The sequence below is a fragment of the Parasteatoda tepidariorum genome, chromosome 10, assembly GCF_982258835.1.
Source record: "Parasteatoda tepidariorum strain Cologne lab strain chromosome 10, Ptep-v5.0, whole genome shotgun sequence".
NCBI lineage: Eukaryota > Metazoa > Arthropoda > Arachnida > Araneae > Theridiidae > Parasteatoda > Parasteatoda tepidariorum.
In genome coordinates this window covers 95,554,602-95,577,062 of record NC_141764.1, presented here as the reverse complement: position 1 = coordinate 95,577,062, position 22,461 = coordinate 95,554,602, and the positions used below count along the sequence as shown (strand labels likewise).

At 30.2% G+C, this 22,461-nt stretch overlaps 2 protein-coding genes across 2 annotated transcripts; both read left to right on the top strand.

Moving 5' to 3' along the window:
- The first annotated feature begins 2 nt into the window (after window positions 1-2).
- On the top strand, window positions 3-20,677 carry LOC107446866 (cathepsin L-like peptidase). The gene is made up of 9 exons (XM_043054127.3): window positions 3-201; window positions 849-951; window positions 4,513-4,662; window positions 5,762-5,914; window positions 13,688-13,811; window positions 15,540-15,640; window positions 18,233-18,393; window positions 19,271-19,387; window positions 19,971-20,677. The coding sequence occupies exons 2-9, from the start codon at window positions 856-858 to the stop codon at window positions 20,068-20,070; spliced, it is 1,002 nt and encodes a 333-aa protein (XP_042910061.2). The 5' UTR covers window positions 3-201; window positions 849-855; the 3' UTR covers window positions 20,071-20,677.
- A 369-nt stretch (window positions 20,678-21,046) lies between these two features.
- On the top strand, window positions 21,047-22,379 carry LOC147803094 (uncharacterized). Its single transcript, XM_087153401.1, has one exon. It carries the CDS (start codon window positions 21,174-21,176, stop codon window positions 22,365-22,367), a length of 1,194 nt encoding a protein of 397 aa, XP_087009527.1. The 5' UTR covers window positions 21,047-21,173; the 3' UTR covers window positions 22,368-22,379.
- The last annotated feature ends 82 nt before the right edge of the window (window positions 22,380-22,461 follow it).

Sequence of the window (22,461 nt, the reverse complement as noted above, 5' to 3'; positions counted from 1 at the left end):
TTGAAGAAGTAACGAAACGGAGATAATGCTTCGCAACGTACATTGGTGATTCATGTGAAAGTACATTTATGGTTAATATTAAAATTAACATTAGATAAGAATTGGGTTGATAACATGACAGTGATAAGACATATAAATAAGAAAAAAAACTTCTCGTAAATAACATATTAATTCCTTGCTTTTCTACGGATCATATTACAGGTAAGATTTATTATTTGAAGTATTAAACTTCACACAATCGAAACTCAAAGCATTGAAAATTTCACATTCATTTATTTTATTTTTAATTTATGAGCATTTGCTAGTGTTTCGAAATGCTTCATGTAGCTAATAAGTACTTTTCACTTTCAATAATAAATTTTTAAAAGTTTCAAGTGTTCTATATTTTCATTGCCTTTATTTATATGTCAGATTCTAATTATATTACCAGAATTTCTAAGCTGTATTTACGTTAAAGTATTTTTAATTTTAATATGAATTTTTGTAGTTATGCTGTAATTTTATGGTGTTTTTCTAATATATTATTAATTAGTGAATATATGGAAAATTTTATTTAATGAATGATTTATTATTTTATCTAATTTTTGTAAAAAAGACTAAGTCTTATAACTTATATTTTAATCTTATATATAATTCTTTAATCTTAATAAAATTTTAATCTTAACCTTAGTCTTATAATATTTTAAATACTGTTTTTGACCTAATTTAATCGATGTGTTTTGTTGTTTTTAGTGTAAAATCATAATTCTCAGTCAGATTAATAGAGTACTCATTAATTTAAGTAAACAATTAAATTTGGTTGAAGCCATTTTATACTAGCTTCAAATTCAATTCACTGATTATTCTAGATAAATCATGAAGCTCTACGCTTTACTTCTCCTTTTTGCTGTTGCATCTGCAAATTTTATTCCATTTGATTCACAGTTGGATGAACATTGGAAAAACTTCAAGGTAAGACGGAAAATTTATTTACAGGATTTCAATATACAGTAATTTGCTTTACACTTTAATGTGTTTGAAAAAGAAATTGTTTTAATTCTATTATTGTATATGAAATAATTTTTATCATAATTATTATTCTAATAAATAATTTACAATCAATTATCCCTTATAAAAATCTGTCAATTTAAAATTGTTAACTTTTAAAATATTATCTTTTTTTTTATAATACGTTGTAATTACGACATATATATATATATATATATATATATATATATATATATATATATATATATATATATATATATATATATATATATATATATATATATATATATATATATAATATATATATATATATATATATATATATATATATATATATATATATATATATATATATATATATATATATATACATATATATATATATATATATATATATATATATATATATATATATATATATATATATATATATATATATATATATATACATATATATATATATATATATATATATATATATATATATATATATATATATATATATATATATATATATATATATATATATATATATATATATATATATATATATATATATATATATATATATATATATATATATATATATATATATATATATATAATAATAATAATAATAATAATAATAATTATAATAATAATATAAGAACGTGGGACACAATTGCTAAATTGGAATTCATAAATAATCCTATTTGATTTGATAATTTAGCAACTATCAAATTAAATTAATAGTACAATTACCATAGTTAATTAAAACTTTGTTACCCTTTTTTGAAGACAGAGACATGCATTAGAAAGATTAGAATTATTATTCTGTTGTGAGTTGCATTTGACTGCTTAAAATTAAAACTCTATCTATTTTTTTTTAAATTTATATTCAAGGTTCTTATTGAATTAGGAGTGCTTCTAAATTTCATCGTTTCTATAATGATATATTTTTTTAAATTTAAAGTGCTCCGCCTACCGGGTGTATGGTGGTCAGGGATCTGACCTTAAGTCAGAAAGGTCCAGAGTTCGAATCCTGAATAAGGCATGGATGTTCTTTCCTTCTTTTCTCTGTACTATCTGTCCCTCTCATTATGGGAGCAACATTAGCCCTCTCATTATGGGAGCAAAAAGAATAACGCAGTGTGACTGCCGTAATGGATTTATTCAGCCGAAACAAATTTGTTCTGCAACTACAATTGTACAAGTTTTATTTGGCAACAGGGAAAAATCATCGAATGACGAACTCGTCACTAGAGGAGCTGTCAAACAAAATGCCGTCCATGCAGGAGAAAGCGTACTGCGTTTTCGAATATGCCAAAACCTCCTCGGTAACTGTTGTGCAAAGACATTTTCGCACGAAATTTCGTAAAGAACCATCGCATCGGCATAACATAAGCAGGTGGATGAAGCAGTTTCAGAATACCGGAATCTTATGCAAGAATAAACGAATCAGAATACTTATGCAGAACAAAAGCCCAGGACGAAAAGAAACAAACCCCGAAGTGGTTGAAGGAATTCTTGATTCGCTTTTACGGAGTCCCTCAAAATCAGCGCGACGGGCAAAACTGGCTGTCCCTCACACAACGGTGTGGCGTGTTTTACGGAAGCGTCTCCAATTCAAGCCATGCAAATATCAGATGGTCCAGGCTTTAAAACCTACTGACAAACCATTGCGCAAGAATTCCTGTGTGAAATTTCAGGAAAAGCTCACGTGAATGGTTTCGAGAACACACTGGTGTTTACCGATGAAACCACGTTCCGCTTATGTGCCAAAGTTAATCGCCATAATTTGCGATCTTGGGGCACGGAAAATGCCAGTGTAACATTAGAACATCAGCGTGATTCTCCCAAGGTGAACGTTTTCTGCGCTTTATCAAACAGTTGTGTTTTTGGTCCATTTTTCTTTGCTGAAAAATCGATTAATGGGGACATTTACCAAGACATGCTCTCTGAGTGGTTGCTCCCCCAGCTGGAGGAAGCTATTCCTGATTTAATTTTGCAGCAAGATGATGTTCCCCCACATTGGAATAACAACGTACGTGAGTTCCTGAACGAACGTCTACCCCATTGCTAGATTGGTCGTGCTGGACCACAGGATTTGACATGTCTTCATTGGCTGTTGAGATCACCAGATCTATCGCCTGTGATTTTTTTCTCTGGGGTTTCATTAAAGACAAGGTGTTTGTGCCTCCACTTCCTTGGGACTTAGAGGAACTGAAGCAGCGTTGAACTACATCACAGGGGATATGCTATCACGAGTGTGGCAGGAGCTTGATTACCGTGTAGACATTTGTCGTGTCAACGGAGGGGTACATATTGAACACCTGTAGAAACTTGAATAAATGTAGTTTTGAGGTAAATTTGAATTTTCTAAATATATTAATTATAACGTTTATAGTCATGTTTTCTTTTTGCGCCATTCAATATGAAGCACCCTGTACTTTGCCCCTGAAAGAGTGGTCAAGAAATCTGCCCTTCTAATACCCGAATAATTAAAGTCAATATCTTGGTGGGCATTGGAAAAAAATTAAAATGCACTTAATTGTTTTGTCTTGCCTTTTATAACAAACATCAATCAATATTAATTATTATACAATAAAATCATAATATTTATTAAAACAAATAACTTAGTGAAAATAGAAACTTTGAAAAAAACTCGTGCAGAATTCATAAACAAAAATGATATTTTTAAAATCTCAAATTTCATCTCTGTAGTTGCAGTTCTATGTTCTGCAGAGTATCCCACGTGGTATTTTTATTGCAAGTTTAAAAATTAATAATTCTTGGACTAATCATCAAATGTTTATTTTTTAGTTTCATCGTACTTCCTGCTCATGTTTCTGCATATTCTCATAATTTCAAGTTTCTAAATTTTATAATTAATAAGTAGTATAACAAAATACAGCGTAAAGTTGAACATTCCTGAAACAACAACAGCGGTTCTTACAATTTTTGATATAGAGCAATAAACTGGTTTAGAATTGCATTAGACAGTTTTAAATATTCCTTACGGTCATTTTCCAGTTGATTTGTGGCTACGTATTTGAACCAGAGTCTACTATCAGGTCTTTAAAAAAATATAGTTTTTAAACAAAAGCATTACCACATTTCATTACTGAAAAATTACTGCATTTTATGTTTTGTACTTTTAAGAATAATTTTTTGTGTTGGGACAGTAAAAAAGAATTATTAAACAACACAATTCTTGCTTTTTACAGAACATTGAATTAACTGTCAAGTAAAATAAAAAGCACATTAAGGAAAAAAATTAAGTATTATTTTTAACCTTATATTATTTTTTAACCTCATAATCATTTCTATTTTTGAAATTAATGTTCTGTAATTTGTTCACACACAGACGATCAAAGAGTATCAGCAAAAACTACAATAAGCTAAATTGTAATATTAAAAGCAACTTATTAGTGAAAGATTTCGTATTATTTTTAGCCTTACATTTGTTAAGTAAATTATTCCACATTTATAAAATGTTTTATGTGAAATATTGTAAAAGCTATAAGTTCATTTCAATTTTTTCAGAAAACTTTTGGAAAACACTATCATGGACGTGAGGAAGTAGGCAGAAGAATTATTTGGGAAGAAAATATTGCAGAAATTATTCGTCATAATTTGCGAGCTGATATGGGACAACATAAATATACAAAAGGCATCAACGAATATTCTGACCTGGTATGAATATTTTTGATTTTGAGATAATATTTTTATTTGTGTACATGTTTTTCAATATGCTTTAATATAAAAATGAAAAAAAAATGTTTATCACATACATCATGAATTTTTTTTTAACATGAACCTAAAATTTTACGTTCACTTATTCATGTATTTAATAATAGATATTTTATAACTTTGATTGAAGTAAACTGTAACTTCTTCTTCTTAGATATTTTTCACAAATCTTATGCACAAAGTTAATCATTAAAATAACAGAAAAAAGTCAAAATGTTAATTTATGAATTCTTTACTAAATGTATCTTTTTTCACCAAGAAACGATTTTGTTTTTAAAATTGGTGGAATAAATTACTATTTTATCAAAGCAGATCATGTTATGCAAACTGTTATTAAAATAACAATTATTATCCTTAATTATGCATGTTGGGTTATCTTTTATTATGCATGTGTAATGTTGAATATTTAATTTTAGTTAATTCACGTTAAAATACTCGATACTATATGCGTCATAAGATGTTAAAAAAGCAGTTATTTTTTTTATAAATTACAATTAAAATATTTTTTAATTTATACTTATTAAATGCTCGTTATCGATAGTCCAATGGTAACAGAGTAGATCAAGACTTTCTTTTGACGAGATTTCGATCTATTCATCTGTCTGACAATGGTCCGGCATAGTCAACTGACAACTGAAAGGTCGTTTTCAAAAGAAAAAAAATAGGTTTTTTTGTAAACAATTTAAAAAAATTAAACTAAACTTCAGTAATTTAAATTCCTTTGTTGTTTGCTTGTAAGAGTAAACTTTTAAAAAAATCAGCTCAAAAAAAAAATTTTTTTTAATCTAGAAAAAATGTTTAAAAAACAGTGTTTTTTAAATCTAATTTTTATATGCTGGGCATTTATAAATATGTAATTGACAATAAATTTGTAACAGTATTAAATTACTTAGTTTGGAGTTAAAAGCGCAACAGTCAATTGTGGCCACATTGCCCTTAGTGTATATTAAAATGTGTCCCTATTGTAAGGATTTTACATTAATTTTTTAATAAGGTTTCATTTCAAAAAACAAAATTTATAAAATTAAATGAATTTCTCTAGAGTCACTCAGAATTTGTGAAAATGTTTAATGGATTCAAGAGCAGCAACCTCGAGAACAAAAATGGAAGCACCTGGTTAGAACCACTAAATGCCCAAATACCTGATAAAGTTGATTGGAGAGATCAAGGATTAGTTACACCAGTTAAAAATCAAGTTAGTTCTTTCAGTTAATATATTTTAATATTGTTTAATTCTTTAATTTCTTTGGAAAATATTTTCGGGTATTCGGCATCTTTTAAAATTAATTAGGGAGAAAATGTGGATGTAAAGCTATGATTACAAGTAATTTGCTTTCTTCTATGTAATATATAAAAAAAACTTTTTTTCCTATTATACATTCATATCTGATAAATAGTAAAAACGAAATAATCAAATCGCGTAAAAATGAATAGGGGAAAATAATGAATAGATAAAATTTATTCAGAATCGAAAATAAATGAATATTTACTAAAACCCAATTGTGAACTTAGAAAAAAAGTATGGTCAAAACTACCAGAATATGGTATAATGTATCGTGTTTTGGGCTGTATGGAAATACAGAAAAACTAGGTAATTTTTACCAAAGCGCTTTGATAAGGAATTTTGCAAAATTAACAATATATGTTTTAAAATGCTAATGTGGTAAATTCTGTGATTTTTTAAGAATAATTTAGTCGGTTAAATTTAATTTTCAATTTTGTATTTTTTATTAAATGTGTGGTAATAAAAAACTATAATTTTGAAAACCAGAATATCCGGAAAAACCGTTACTATATCAGTAACTGTTACCATATGAATGGTTTAAATACCGTTTACTTTGGTTTTTATAACTCGAATTATGGTTTTATTTTACCGGAAATATCATTACCATAGAGTACGGTAATTTTAGGAAACTTTCAGTGTAATTTTAGGAGATTTTTCAGTGCGTATATCATTCTTTGAAAACATGGTTAGTTTTTAAAAAAGAAAGAAATAAGTAACTAAAGTGTTTCATTGTTTAAATTTATTTCTCAGAGACAATATTGTTCGGTTTATCGCAATATATTATTAATATAAACATTTACATTTATTTTTCAAATCAAAGCACGCTGCTTTTTTTTTAAAGTGAAGTAGTAGATTACAGAAATAAATATCCAGTTTGCATAAACAAATATGAGCCGTCAATTTTGTCGATAAAGGTACGTTTAACATATAGATCCTTTTTCGAATCTAAGCATTAACGAGCTAAGAGTGCCGGAGAAAATGAGTCACACAACTGTGTCCTTTTTTTAATTCTATTTTAAAAAAATATACTTGAAAATATCAAAAAAATAGTATGTGAGTGCTGTTTTTTTCCCGCTGTTTCTTATAAATGGCTTATAAAAATGCACGTACAAAGTATTTATTGTTTTCAAAGCAAATTATCATCTATTGTACAGTGAACGAAAAAATAAACCACCCTGAATAACTTTTGATCTAATAATCGGATCTTCACGTTCTAGGATTCAATCTCAATGGTTCAAGTGGGTGATCTCAAGTATGCTAATTAATTAGTGCAAACTATTAACTAAGTTCCGAAATCAGACGTACTTTCTTTGAAAAAACATACATTTTTTTTTCTCGAAGAATTCGGACTTCTGACCCCCCCAAAATATAGGAGGTAACCTCAATTTGGGAAAAAACCGTTTGGTGTGGTAGAGAGGATGCAAAGTTTGAAACCCTTAATGTTAATTTTACTTTTTACGTATTTCGCCATATCTCGAGAAACTTTTGGAGAATTTAAAGATTTTTGCACACAATTATGAAATTCATTTACCTAAAAGTAATTCCATGCTAGCAAATAAAATTTATTGAGTAGGGGAGAGTGGGGTCAATTGTAACATTTTTTACTTAACTATTTTTAACTAACAAAAAATCCAATATATTATTAGTATTAATTGGCAGACGAGTAAAGTAGACTATCCTCTACTAGAAAAAAAAACCTTATTTTAAATGTTATTATATTAGTTATTAACAATTTTTGACAGTCGTGCACTTGTTACAACTGTCCCCACTTGCGGGGTCAATTGTAACAGTTCATAAATTCAACTAAAACATAGTTAATTATACATATTATCATAGTTGTGATATATTTTTTATTGATCAAAATAGTAGTGATATTTTAGGAGTAAAAATAATAATAAGCAGAAACCTAAAGGGTTAAACTTTTAACTTTAAGGGGTTAAATTTTTAATTTATGCTGTGAAAGGTGAAAAATAAAATAATGCACATACAACATAATATAAATGACATAGGAAACTATTGGTGGTTTTTGAAGAGTTAAGTAATGGTTTGTAAACATAAGATTATTTATTTTCAGCTGTTACAATTGTCCCTTTATTTATTGTTACAATCGTCCCCGTGACGCCATTTCAGCTTCATTTGTTAAAAACAATGCTAGTTAATTAACAAAGCTAATCTTTTTTTTGAAATGTTAATTAAGGTGTCCACTTACATATTCGGTTAATAATTTTTATTTGTTTAAACAAAATTACTTTGTTACAATATAATATTCTAATACCAAAAAAAGTACTTACTTGGAGTGAAAATATCTTTTGTGATGTAACTCTTTCAAAAGTACATAAAAATGGTTGCCAGCAGGGGTGTACATTTATTAAATACACCTTGTGCGCCACCTAGGAACCAAATCTAGAACCCGACACTCAAAATTTTTGCTCTGTTATAATCGTACCCTGTTACAATTGACCCCACTCTCACCGTATGTATTATTTTTTATTATTTTATTTAATAATAGTCGAAAAGATTTTGAATTGTAAGGTATACAGTATTTTTACATCATTTTAAAGAATGTTATTTCAAATGACAAAATACAAAAGTTGGGTGAAATCGGTCGAATTTTAACTGAAAAATCCTCTTTTGCAAAAGTCATATTTTTTTAAAAATTTGATTTCTCAGAAACTTTTCGACGGATTTTGTTCAAATTTTGTATTCTGCCATCTGAAAAATATATTCTTTGAAATGATGTATAAAATTGTATACCATACAATTCTAAATTTCTTTCACTTATTATTAAATAAATCAATAAAAAATAACAAAATACTCACTAAAATTTATTTTTTGCATGGAATTATCTGTGGCTAAATGAATTTTATAATTGTATGCAAAAAGCTCCTCTTGACAGAACAATTGGGACCATATTTTCCAGATTGCAACTACCTCCTATATTTTGGGGATCAGAATCTGTCTTATCTGTTGGGAAATCAATCTGTACTTGGGAATCTGAATCTGTTGGGAAAAAAGGTATGTTTAATTAAAAAAAAAAGTACGTTTTGTGTCTGACTTCGTAACTTGAAATCTCGTCGGCACTAATTATTTAGCATATTTGGTCCGTTTTTAATTTTGCTCTCTGTACGTACGCTCTTCACCAAAATATTCAAATGTTCAATTCTCTTCATTTCGCTTATATCTTTTATAATTCTTTTTTAAAGTACTTAATACAAACTCTTTGAAACCTAAAGTATATCTTTGGACCCTTTTAAACCTAAAGTATAACTTTTAGAACGAAAAAAAACAATAAAAAAAGGTTTCTTATCTGTTGCACTTCATCTTGAAATGTAATCTAGATTTTAAGAGAATTTTAGTATCAGTTATCACAACAGTTTCAAGTGCAAGTAATTTAATACCCTGATAGCTATATTTTAAAGGCCATCATGCGGAACTATTTTCAGATTTATATTTATTTAACATATACTGTCTAGTATTTGCTTAGTAGATTATATTTTAATTATTTGTTTTTATTCACGAAATTATAACATATATTTCTTAGATAAGATTAGTAAACTTTCACCTTTTGTATTTATGTTTCACTTAATCTGAAATTGAATCAAATTGCATTAATACTTTTCAGCTTTGAATACCAATATGTATTTGTGAAAAGTTTTTATTTATTTAATCCAAATAAAATTCAGTACATTGGATAATATTTATTAGTAATATAAAACTACTGATTATGATATTGATATCCATTTTGTGTTTGTGTTGTAACGAATCAAGCTACATTAAAGAAACAGGTTTTTTTTTTTTTTTTTTTTTTTTTACAAAAACACATTTATTTGACAACAATGCAAAAACTAAGTAAAATTAAATTAAAATACTCGTAGCGGGTAAGTAATAATGCAACCTTGCTATAATATAATTATAAAATTATAACCTAATGAATAATGTAACCACTGGGATAATGGGATAATGGAATATTGGAAATGAATAATGAAATGCGGGCAGACTATATTTGAGGGTGCCCCTTGATTCTCGCCAAGTTTTAATCGCGGTTGATTGCCAAGCTGGGCGATGTTGAAACCCAGTCGTGATTTTGATTGATTTAGATTTTAGCGCTATTTTTAAATGTTCAACGGTATACGAAATTTCAGAGGTCCGTCAGTTCTAGGTTGGATACCGGCTGGTAAGGTTACTTTTGTTTCTGTTCCATGACAACAATGACAACAATACATGACAAAATAACAACAATAAATAAGATAAATCTTAAGTTTCTGTACGATTTGAATAACAATGGAAAAAAAGCAGTGATTGACTGGTGTATGAAGGAAGATTTAATTAGTGATAGATATAAATGTCCTGTTTGTTGGAGTAGCTTTTTTCCCCTTTTCTTTCTGTGCTTACTCCATTAATTTTTGTTTTGATTCAAAATGCATTTTATTGGGTTTATTAATTTTGATTATATTAGGATCATTGCAAATTTATAAAGATTTGGCCGATGTTTTGTTGAAATTTTCCAATGTTTTATTGAAATATGATTATGTTTTGGCCGCCATTCCTGTTACCACAGCGTTCCGCGTTAACAGGAATGGCGCCAAACATAAGTCGCCGATTTCGCCAAGGGGCACCCTCAAGTAAATTTTTACCAATGAAATAAATGGAAAGCCCCGTAGCGGGTTAGTATGAACCTTAAATTCAAAACAAAAACTATTCTCATCAAAAATCAACAACTCTCTGATGTTCCATAAAATGTCTCGTTGTTTTTTTTTTTTTTTTTTTTTTTTTTTTTTTTTTTTTTTAAATTTATCTCGTTATATGTTTTTTGTAATCATGTTTTTGTTAGCCAAATATTTTTTTAGATATTTTTAGACTTTATAGTGTTTTTAAATGTTACAAATATTTTAAAACTAAATATTAATTCGCGATCGCAACGAACTATAGGGGGCGTTGTTGTATGAGACGAATTCCTGCGATTTCCATGAGAACAGTCATTCAGTTGCTCTGGAGACGTCTTTAATGTAGCGTGTAGCATTGTAACGTTCCTTTTTTATTGTGGCATATTAAATTTAAAAAAGAAAAATGCTTGATATTCTTTCTTGTGCAAGTGAAAACAAAATGGTATCTCTTTTTTTAGAGAGAAAGATCATCCAAAACACATTGGAAAAATATTTGTAAATTAACAGAAAAAAAATATATATATATCTTCTTATTAGAGTTAAAACCTAATGCCTCCGAAATCGATTTACTAAATTTAATAATATAACATGAAAAACCTATTCAAACTTTACATTCCATGGTTTTATGAATCATATTACTTCAAAAAGTATACATAAGCCCATAATTTTATTTCATTTAATTTTGCAAAAAAAGATTTTCGACAACAGTTTTTATTAAAAAAAATTTAAGTTTCAATAAAAATCATTATTTAGAAACTAAAAAGAGCAAAATAAGAAATGTTTACGAAAGAAAAATAGATTCTAAAAATTCCTCAAATTAAAATAAAAAAACTTTCATATTTTTTTAAATCTTGATCTGACGTAGAAAACCATTCTATGGAGAACTATCATCAAATTAGAAAAACGAAATTATTCATAAGTAAATTTTTTATTATAAAAATCATAACACTTACCTGATTTATAAATCCGGAGAATTCCAAAATGATATGTTCTTCGTTTAAAAGCTTTATTCTCAAATAATATATACATAGATTATCCCTTCATTACTTTAAGATGACATACCGCACAATAAAATTTTATAATAGCAAAGATCTCGATATAAACTTAAAAACAGAATAGCTGAATTCCAGTCATTCAAAATTAATCATTCAAAATTAAAAAATACTTACAAAGAAAACGATAAAAAAAAATTTAATAATCAGCACAAATGACACTATTTCAAGTAATTCGGATGATTCTTTACTGCTGTTTTTCGAATATTATAGATACGGAAACATTGCATACTATTCTATAAAGAGGAAGAATATTCTATAACTATTACAGTTCCGTCCATTCTGAAATCACATTTATTTGTTGGAATGAAGTAAGCAATGTTGACTTCACTTCAATTTGTAATGAATAGAAGACAACAAAAAAAATTTATTTTACCCGTAATACACACATCTGTAACAGCAATCGATCATGAAATCGGAAGTTATGTTGTTAATAGTAGAAAGGTAAAAACTATTGGGAAATTCTTCAAATATTGGGATTTTTCTGCTTCGGAAAGACTTACCAATGTTCAGGATCGTTTTTCAAGTTCTTCTGCCTTTTCCTTATGGAAATTTTGTTTCTTATTTGCTGCTAAGAAAATGGCGTGCGACATTGCCAATGTTTATGATAGAACTAAATGTCTGATATTTTCAGGCTCCCGCCAGAGGGCGTACTCAAGCGTTTGCGATCGCGAATTATAAAACTGAATACTTATTTTGTAATTAAATATCTATATTAAAATTAATTATTTATTTTGAATTTGAAGATCAAATTAAAACTGTTTTTTAAAAGAAAGATATTTCATCAAAGTGTCTCGATTAATAAATAGAAATAATATAACAGCACACTGTTTTCAAACAAGTAAGAGTTAAATCTATGTCTTAATTTAACAATTACCTGTTTTAAATAAATAATCTCAAGAAACAGAAGCGGTAAGTTTTTAAGTTTTTATAGGATTAAAAACTGCATTGGCTTCAAAAATTTATAAATAGAAAATAACACCAGTCATGTTTTAAGCACTGAAAAACAGACTACAATTTTCAAGATTAGCCAGACTTAAATGAGACGAAACTACTGTAATGAGAGAAACCGTAAACTCAATTTATACCGGAACATTTTTTCGAAACAAAAATCTGCAAACCGTAGTTTTTACAGTAATAATAACGTAAAATCACTGAATCACTCTAATTAAATAAGTATTTGTATAAAAATTATAGTTTAATACTGTAAAAAAGGATTTTACGGTAAAATAGATTTTACAGTGACGCACCCAAAGTGTCGGTGCTTCGAAGCGTAATTGATCCGGAATTTCAACTCCAACTTGAAACATAAAAATATTTTTGAAAATTTAAAATTACATAAAAATATCTAATATTTTTTAAATTAATATATTGAGTCCTTTTTTAAACATTTTATTATCACAATAAAATTTTATAAAATAATTTTAATAAATTTATTAAATGCATCAACTTCATTTTTAATTAACGTCATAGTTATAAATTTTTGAACTTGTCACACCGACAAGAAATTTTATAATATTTACTTAAGTAACCTCAAACATATTTTTTTCCAATGCCTCCCAGATATTGACTTTCATCATTCGGGTATCAGAAGGGCAGATTTGTTGACTACTCTTTCATGGATACCATACTAGGTGGACCGACCTTGCTCCCACAGTAGAAAGGATAAATGGTACAGAAACGAGAGAATGAAAGAACACCCATGCCTTATCCGGGATTTGAACCAGGGACCTTTCTGCCTTGAGGTCAAAAAGGTCCTAGTTCTAAAACTAAATTCTCTCTTTATAGTATTTAATATTTAGTCTTATATTAGTCTCATATTTAGTCTTTTGAGCTGAAACCAAATGATTTTGCTATAGAGCGAGAAAGTTTTTGTAGTTTCAGAATAATAAAAAATGTATTAAATTACTTCTTATAAAAGAAATTACTTTCATTACAAATTTTCAGAAATTTTCGTTATGTTGCAGAAACAATGTGGTTCTTGTTGGGCTTTCTCTACAACTGGTTCGCTTGAAGGACAACATAAGAAAAAAACTGGTCAACTTATATCTCTCAGCGAACAACAACTTGTTGATTGTTCCCGATCTTATGGTGAAAATATTAAACTTGCCTATTTTTATAAGTGCAGCTATGCTATTTAGAGAAATGGGTTATTAAAAAGATTAAATGTGTCTTTAAAAACATTCACTACTTCCAAAACTGCTTTCTGGACATTTTTGCTATCCTTCTTACGCTTTAATGCACTTTGCTTTTTTTTTTTTGCAATTGAAATGAGATCTTTGTAATTTTGATTCTGCTTTACTTTTCTAAAAACATCAGTCAATTCATCATTTCAAAGGTAGTTTTCTAATAGTTCTCCAATGTATCAAGACAACAGGAATATATTTATAATTTGGTTTTCTTTCTTGTAAAAAGTACACAGGATAGCAGAACATATTTTCCTAAGAACAGCGTAAGTAACTTTATCGCAAACTACTCTGGGGAACAAATTGTTTTGTTGCATTTATACAAATGCTTAATCTTCCCTAATTCGGTTATGGGGATTTCAAACCTGAAGTTATTTTGTTTTTAAAAGTACATATTTTTTAAATGACATTTTTAGTCTATTGTTTGTCGAAACGTTCAAATTTAAAAAAGTTATATGTAACAGAGAGCCGCGTAAATGTTGCGACCAATTTTTGGGAAGTTAAAGCTCATCGTCAAGATTAAAATTGCATAAAAACCCATGTCCGGAAACGTCGTTGTACGCCGCTAGAGCGTCTTCCTATTTAAAAACTGTTGCATACGAACAGAAGCATGCGAAGAAACAATTTATAAAAAGAAACGCCCGTAGTGGCATTTGATGATAGTTGTGGACATGGTTTCCTTTACAACTTTTATCCTAATATAATAATTTTAAATCTGAAATTAATTTTGCTCTTAAAGCTACAGTCTTTTTAAATGACATTTCTTGCCATTTTTAGTTGAAAAACTTTATATATAGTAGAGGGTCACCTAAATGTTGCGACAAACTACTAAGGAAGTTAGAGCACATTATCAGAATTGAAATTGCATAGGATACCATGGCCAAAATTTTCACCTTATGCGACTAGGAGCCTTTCCCTGTTATGATCTGTTCAGAAGTGCACGAAGAAAAAAGCTCATAATAGAGAAGCGCCCCTAACGGCGTATGGCGACATTTTAGGAAATGAGTTCCTATGCAGTTTCAACCCAAATGATGCACCTTAACTCCTTTAGAAGTCAGCCGCAACATTTACGTGACTCTCTATTATATATAACGTTTTTAAACGTGTACATTTCAACAAAACATAGACTAAAATCGCATTTTTTTTTTAAAAAAAAAAAGTAACTTGGTGAGAGAAACCAATTGCAGATTTAAAATCAGCAATACAACAATTTCTAAGATCAGCAAATAAATTCTCGTGTACCAGAAAGCAAAAAGAAAAAAAAATTGTTCCCCAGTGTTATTCTTAAACACACTGTGGAAAAATTGGATAAAAATCTAATAAACTGAATAAAAAATTAAAAGATTGAATAAAAGTAATCGAATGAATTAGGTCCAGGGTGAGAACAATCCAGGTGAGAACAATATTTTAGAATTGGATAACAAACCTATTCTCCCTTTTATTTAGTATGCAGAAAATTATTAATAAGATTGCATAATAAATTACTAATTTTTCTAATTTATATCGTTTCTGTGTTTTTCAACACTAAAAACTTCATAACTACTTTAACAATCGTTTTAAAAAAATTACGATAGGGTATCTCCTACTTCAGATGAATATTTTCAAAAATTCATGAATCTGTTTCTTTTTTTAGGAAACAGTGGCTGTAATGGAGGTTTAATGGACAGTTCTTTCCAGTATATCAAAGATAACAACGGGATAGATACTGAAGATTCATATCCTTACACTGCTCAGGTAAGCATATAAAAATTCCATCGACTCAAATTAATATTCTTATGAATAGATTTTCTACCTCGTTAAAGTTGATCATAGCTTCTAGAATGTGTGTAATGAAAATACTAAATGCATCGTTGTCACTATAAAAGACAGCAATAGAATTGAAACTGAAAAACTACATAATTACGTAGCTTCAATAAGGATTTTAAAATTCCGCTTGTTTTATATGTTATTAGGCTTAACCCAATCTTATTATAAAAAAGTATTCTATTTATTTAATGTTGAAAATAACTGAAAAACCACATAATTACACAACTTCGATAGGGATATTAAAATTCCATTTGTTTTAAATGTTATTTGGCTTAACCCAATCTTACCATTAAAAAAGTATGAATTTCATTTCATATTGAAAATCTATTTAATATCTAAAACAACTTTTAGGAAATATTGAAATTTGTAAACAAATCATTTATATTTTTATAGTAGGCAAGAGTGAAATCAATATTAAAGAGTAATATCATTACAAAACTTTTAGACTGATATTTAACTTTTTTTCGTTGTGAATTATATTCATTGTTATTAGTCTTAAACTATCCTTATTATAAATAAGATCTTATTCAATGCTAAATACATCCCTTAGTTGCTTGTAATAAAATCTCTAAGAGCCTCGTTTTCAATATGTAGAAGACGAAAATGGAGTGGACACGGCAAAATAATATCCACAGTTCTAGAAAGGATAAAACTCCGTTTGCTTTCAAAGTTATTAGATTGAAGCTAGGCGTAATATGAATAAGCATTCATCTTAGTCAACGTTGAATACAATCTTTTGTGTCTGGTAATGAAATTTCTTAATGTCTCATTGCCAACATTTAGAAGACAAAAATGGAATTAACGAAAAGCAATCATATCCTTACACAGCTTTCGTAAGAATGTTAGAAATTCCATTCGTTAAAAGTTATTAGATTGAAACTCAGTTTAATGTATATAAATAAGTACCAAAAAAACGGACTTTCCTGAAAAAGTTTTGATCTAAGGATCGGATCTTAACGTTCTATGACTAAATTTTAATATCTTGAGGGGATGACCTCAAATATGCTAATTAATTAGAGCAGACGATATTGTAAGTTATGTAATCAAACACAAAAACACACTTTCTCTGAAAAAAATTTTCAACGAATTCGGATTTCTGACGCCCAAAATGTAAGGGGTAGATGCAATCTGGGAAAAGGGCGACGTTTTTAAAATTCGATATTTCAAGAACTATTCAACCGATTTTGCACAAATTTTTTATTTCGCCATTGTGGGGGCGGAGTTATCGACCACGCCAACCTTCATCTACCAAAAGGTACCTCATGATTGAATCAAGTTAGCATGTCTTATATACCCGTGAATTGATGTTTAATATTAGTAGTGGTCGTTACGCCACAATACTCCAGCACCAGAATTTTATCAGGGATAGAATTCGATACCACTAGTTGCTGTACTTGTGAAAGACCAGGAGGGCTGCATTAAGGTCACTGGTTTTTTTTTTTAGTGCTGAATGTGAGAGGTGTATTAACTTCACAGTCGTAGTCGCTTCTGTGTTGCCATTAGCAGTCGAGTGTATGCATGCAGCCGTTGTGTATGATCGAGACGTGACTGAGTAGCAACAGCGTGAGAAGGATTGGATTATGTCGCTGTCACAAGTAGCAAGTCAACTGTTCAATGTGGACTACCCATCGAAGTAGGCGTTACTGTCAAGATTTTTGCGAAGTGGGCGTTACTGCATGTTCAAATCGCGTCCGGAGGTGATCAATGTGGGGGCGGAGTTATCGACCATGCCAACCTTCGTCAATCATGAGGCAACTTTTGATAGATGAAAGTTGGCATTGTCGATAACTCCGCCCCCACACCATGTAAAATTACTTACTTTAAAAGTATGTAAAAAATTGTATTCCTCACAATTCAAAATTTTTCCGGCTATCATTAAATAAAATTATAATAAAAATAAATATTTACTAAAATTTATTTTTTTTAGGGAATTATCTTTGGATAAATGAATTTTATAATTGTATGCAAAATTTTCTCAATTTGATTAAAAATTCTCGAGATATGGAAAAATACGCAAAAATTAAAATTAACATTAAGGGGTCCAAATTTTGGATCGTTCTTTTGACCAAACTTCCCAGATTGCGACCACCCCCCATATTTTTTCGGGGGTCAGAAATCCGAATCGGTTGGAAAAAGAGGTAAGTTTATTCTGAAAAAGTGCGTTTTTGTGTCTGATTTCGTAACTTAAAATATCGTCAGCACTAATTAATTAGCATATTTGAGGTCAAAGTTATTCCGGGTGGTCCTAGTCGATGTTAAATACCATCTTGTAATGAAATTTCTAAATGCCTCATTGTCATTATGAAGAAGACAAAAATGGAATTGACACTGAAAAATCGCATCCTTACGCAGTTTTGATATTAAAATTCCAATTGTTTTAAAAGTAATTAAACTGAAACTAGGCCTAATGTGAATAAGAGTTCATCCTAGTAAATGAAGATATGTGTAGTTAAATTTCTGAATGGATACAAATTACAATGTCGTTGATTTATAAGAAATGTATTTTTATTTCTTTTCCAGGATGGGGATTGTCATTTTAATGAATATAATGTTGGTGCAACTTGTACTGGATATGTTGATACTCCTTCTGGAGATGAGGATGCATTGATGAAGGCTGTCGCCACCGTAGGTCCAGTATCGGTCGCCATTGATGCCAGTCAAACAAGTTTTCAACTTTACAAGTAAACAACAAATATATCTTTGTATTTAACTGCTCCCTCTTTTCCTTTTTTATTACAAATGAGAATTTAAGAAAAATACCGTAAATCTAGTATAAATGAACACGTATTTTATTTTTATATTTTAAATGCATTCCCTTAAAATGAATATAAAAATTAGTTGGCAATTATTGGGTTCAAGTAGTTCTTAAATTTGGGCTACTTGAACTTACATTTAATTTTCTTCTGGGGTTCTTAATTCTCAGAAATAAAGAAAACAGTATATTTTCTTTTAATGAATTCTGACATCCAATTAAAACTCGGTTATCATTAAACACTTACATGTAACCATCCAATGAAATAGTATTATCATTATGTGTCTCATAAAATAACATATTTAACCTCGAAACAAATATTTACAAGTAAGCTTAAAAGACAAATTTACGAGCTTGGATAATACTGTGATATTTCCTTTTTTACTTTTTTCATTTTTCACTTTGACATTGTTTATGATCAGTGATTAAATACTAAAACTAGTCTGCCCTTCTTCGAACTTTTTATTTTATAAGTTGTTTTTACGTTATTTACTTATAGATTTTTTTTTGTTCATAACAAATTTTAAAATAAATATACTTGTTGAATAATTATTAAAACTCTCAATATAACATCGCATTTTAGCATCATTACTCTTTATATTGTAAGAAAATTTAATTTATGTATTTTGAGTAATATTGCTTCGAATATTGCTTGAATAATATTACTTGAGTAATATTACTTTTGAAAACCTATATATCATGTTATTAGGGAAATATTTGATTCGCATAACTTTTTGAATTTTCATAAAATTATTTTTTATCATATGTTGGAATAAATTAAATTTAATAAGATGATAAAATTTTAGGAGTGGCATCTATGATGAACCGTATTGTGGTAACCAAAAAAGTAATTTGGATCATGCTGTTCTTATTGTTGGTTATGGCGCACAAAATGGAACCGACTATTGGATAGTTAAAAACAGGTAAATATGTAGAACGTTTGAGTAAAAACATGGACTTAACAGCTTAAAATAATCTTGTAGTTTTGCATGAATGTTTTGTGTACAAATATTAGTATTAAAGTTAGTTAATTCAGCTAATCAAGTAATCCATTGTCTTTCGATTATGCATCCATAGCTTGTTAAAACTAAATGAATAAATAAATAGCAAAATAAAATAATATGAGAAGTTGTCACTGAGAGACAATGAAACTCAGGGGAACCTCATTTTGCGAAAAACGAAGTGTCTGTGCAAAATACGTGGAGGGGAAAACGCTGCACAAGCGGCTAATTCACAAAATTTAATTTCTTGAATTCGTGTTTTTTATTCTACCTAAACAGAAAAAATTCAATTTTATTCATGATTATTTTGTAGTGTTTTCTTAAATTCATTTTTTTTTTTGCTAACAAATCACTAAAATTTGCCCTGAAATGCCAAAATCTACTCTTAGTTTGGAGATTTTAAGTTTTGGAACAAGCAGCAAGTCAAATTTTAGAGCAACTTTTAGATATTTTAATGTATTCTTCTTTTTAAGAAATATAATATTTTTATATTTTCGCTTTACAGCTGGGGAACTTCATGGGGTGAACAAGGTTACATTAAGATGTCAAGAAATAGAGGAAACCAATGCGGAATCGCCACTTTAGCTAGTTACCCTCTTGTTTAGAAAATCAACATCATCATCAATCCTGAAGTGAGCAATACCAATGCTTGAGGCCATGATGTTTTATGAGCATTTAAGAAAAGTATTGCATGAAGACTAATTTTTTCTTTCAAAATTTTTTGTATATATAAGCATATTTTTTTGAATATATAAGCATTTATAAACTCATACTTTGCGCTATGTAGACTAAAGCAAAAAAATACGTGAATAAAGCACTAATGTTAAGTACATAAAAAAACCTATTATAGTCTCAGTTCTATAAACAAGAACCTTCCTCAGTGTCTAAACATCAAATGACTTAACTGCTTCTTATATCTTTTTTCGATTTTCTTGTTGAAAATTGTTCACCTGCCCCTATTGGTTAAACTGCTTTTCACGTGCTAGTCTCTTTACTTTCTCTACCATTAAGGTGTTCAGACACTGAGGAAGGTTCTTATTTATAGTATGCCCATTAATGTACTTTCATTTGTGCTTCATTGACGTTGTCTTTGATTTAGTCATCTATAAACTGTTAGGAACTAAACCACAATATTTTGCAAAATTACTGCAGCCTTAATACGGTGTCTAGTTGTAACATGTTTCAGTTTAAATAAAACCATTTTAATTATAATATTGTCAAGTCTCAGTAGCTCAGGGGTAGAATTCGCTTCTATAAAGCCGAAGGTCCTCGGTTCGATCCGGGAAGCGGGCACTAATTTTTCTATTTCGTTTATGAGCATTCCAGAAGCTTCTGGAATGTTCAGTCTATGTCATTTCCTCTTTCGTTGTTCCTAGGAAGCTTCTAGAACATTCTGTGATAGTATAAAAGCAATCCCGTGATTGTAAAGAGGAGTTCTTCTGGGCGCAGACTAGTTCCCCGTGTTTGTAAATTCCTGATGTTAATAAATTATCAAAACCTCAAGTTGTAATCTTCATTAAATCTAAACACTTTAACGTGACAAATTTGGTGGAGGCGCCGGGTAAGAGTTAATCTCCCAATCAATATCACGGAGCAAAACACTGACTGGCTTAGAAGAAGCCGTCGAGTCCAAGGACTTCTACCTGAATTTGGACTATACGAAAAACCTAAACAAGCCGTTCCTGAAACGACTGTGCCAAAGACAGCCATGGCCAATGTGCCAGAGACAGACATGACCACTGGGGACCAACAGGATATGAAACCTGCCTTTTGGATGACGCCAACAGTTGCTGCTGAAGCCAGGAAACCAACAATCTTCCGGGGTACTCCAGGACAAGATCCGACAAAATGGCTGAAGGAATACCAGAGAGTGTCATCGTACAATCATTGGGATGACACTATGCAATTAGCTAATGCCTACTTCTTCCTGGATGGCACCGCAAGACAATGGTACGAAAACAATGAGGACTCACTGACGTCTTGGACTTTATTCGAAAATGGTTTGAAAGTGACCTTTGGAGACAGCCAATCCTACCTTAGACGAGCCAAAGACCACCTCAAGTCTCGCGCACAAAAATCAGGCGAAAGCATCCAGTCTTACATTCAAGACGTTCTCGGACTTTGCATTCAGGTTGACCCGACCATGTCCGAAGGAGATAAGGTTTCCCACCTCATGAAGGGCGTCGCAGAAGATGTGTTCCAAGCCCTTCTTACGAGAGAAATCCTAACAACAGCCGATTTTACAAAGTGGTGCCTGTACATAGAAGAAATGAGACAAAAGAGAGTGGGACGGTACAAGTTTGCCAGATTACCTAATGTTGTCCCTATGGCCGCAGTGGACGAAGCACCTGACTTGGCGGTGCTAATTCGTCAGATTGTCAGAGACGAAATTCAACATTTAAACACGCAGCCATTCGAAGTCCTTCCCCGTGAACTGCAAACTCCTGAGGCTTCTATTCGAAACGAGATGGACCGATCCATAGCAGCCCTTACAACCAACCGACCTCCCTTTATCACGACAGGACGCCCGATTGCAAGACCTCCTAGACGTTTGACTACATACGCCGCAAAGCCACAAAATACTGTTCCTTGGAGTGAACCCCAACGAAAGACCGACCTGTGGCGTACCACGGATAACCGTCCGGTGTGCTTTCATTGCGGACGACCGGGGCATGTCGTTCTCTATTGTCGGGAACGCCAAACCATATTTAACGACTACCGATCCAACAACCCGAGAGGATATCCGTCAGCTGACTATGAAGACGATGCTACCTACGACGCACCTCCCAGACGAATATCCCCTAGTCCTGCCCGAGGACGGTCACCGATACGTCGTATGAGATCTCCATCGCCGATGCTGCACCGCCGTTCCAGCCAGTCGCCAACCCGAGAGGAAAGCTAAGCCTTGCGCCCTCAGTGGGAGGTGAGGCTGCAATTTTTCGAAATCCTCCATTGGCCGCTAAATTGCAGGGAAACCACATCGACATTCTCATCGA

Excerpts from the sequence above, each read along its gene's own strand:
- LOC107446866 (XM_043054127.3), top strand. The coding sequence starts at position 856 with ATGAAGCTCTACGCTTTACTTCTCCTTTTTGCTGTTGCATCTGCAAAT. Across the intron at positions 13,812-15,539 it reads TGATTGTTCCCGATCTTATG|GAAACAGTGGCTGTAATGGA; the intron begins GTGAAAATATTA and ends TTCTTTTTTTAG. Across the intron at positions 19,388-19,970 it reads TATTGGATAGTTAAAAACAG|CTGGGGAACTTCATGGGGTG; the intron begins GTAAATATGTAG and ends TTCGCTTTACAG.
- LOC147803094 (XM_087153401.1), top strand. The coding sequence starts at position 21,174 with ATGGCCAATGTGCCAGAGACAGACATGACCACTGGGGACCAACAGGAT.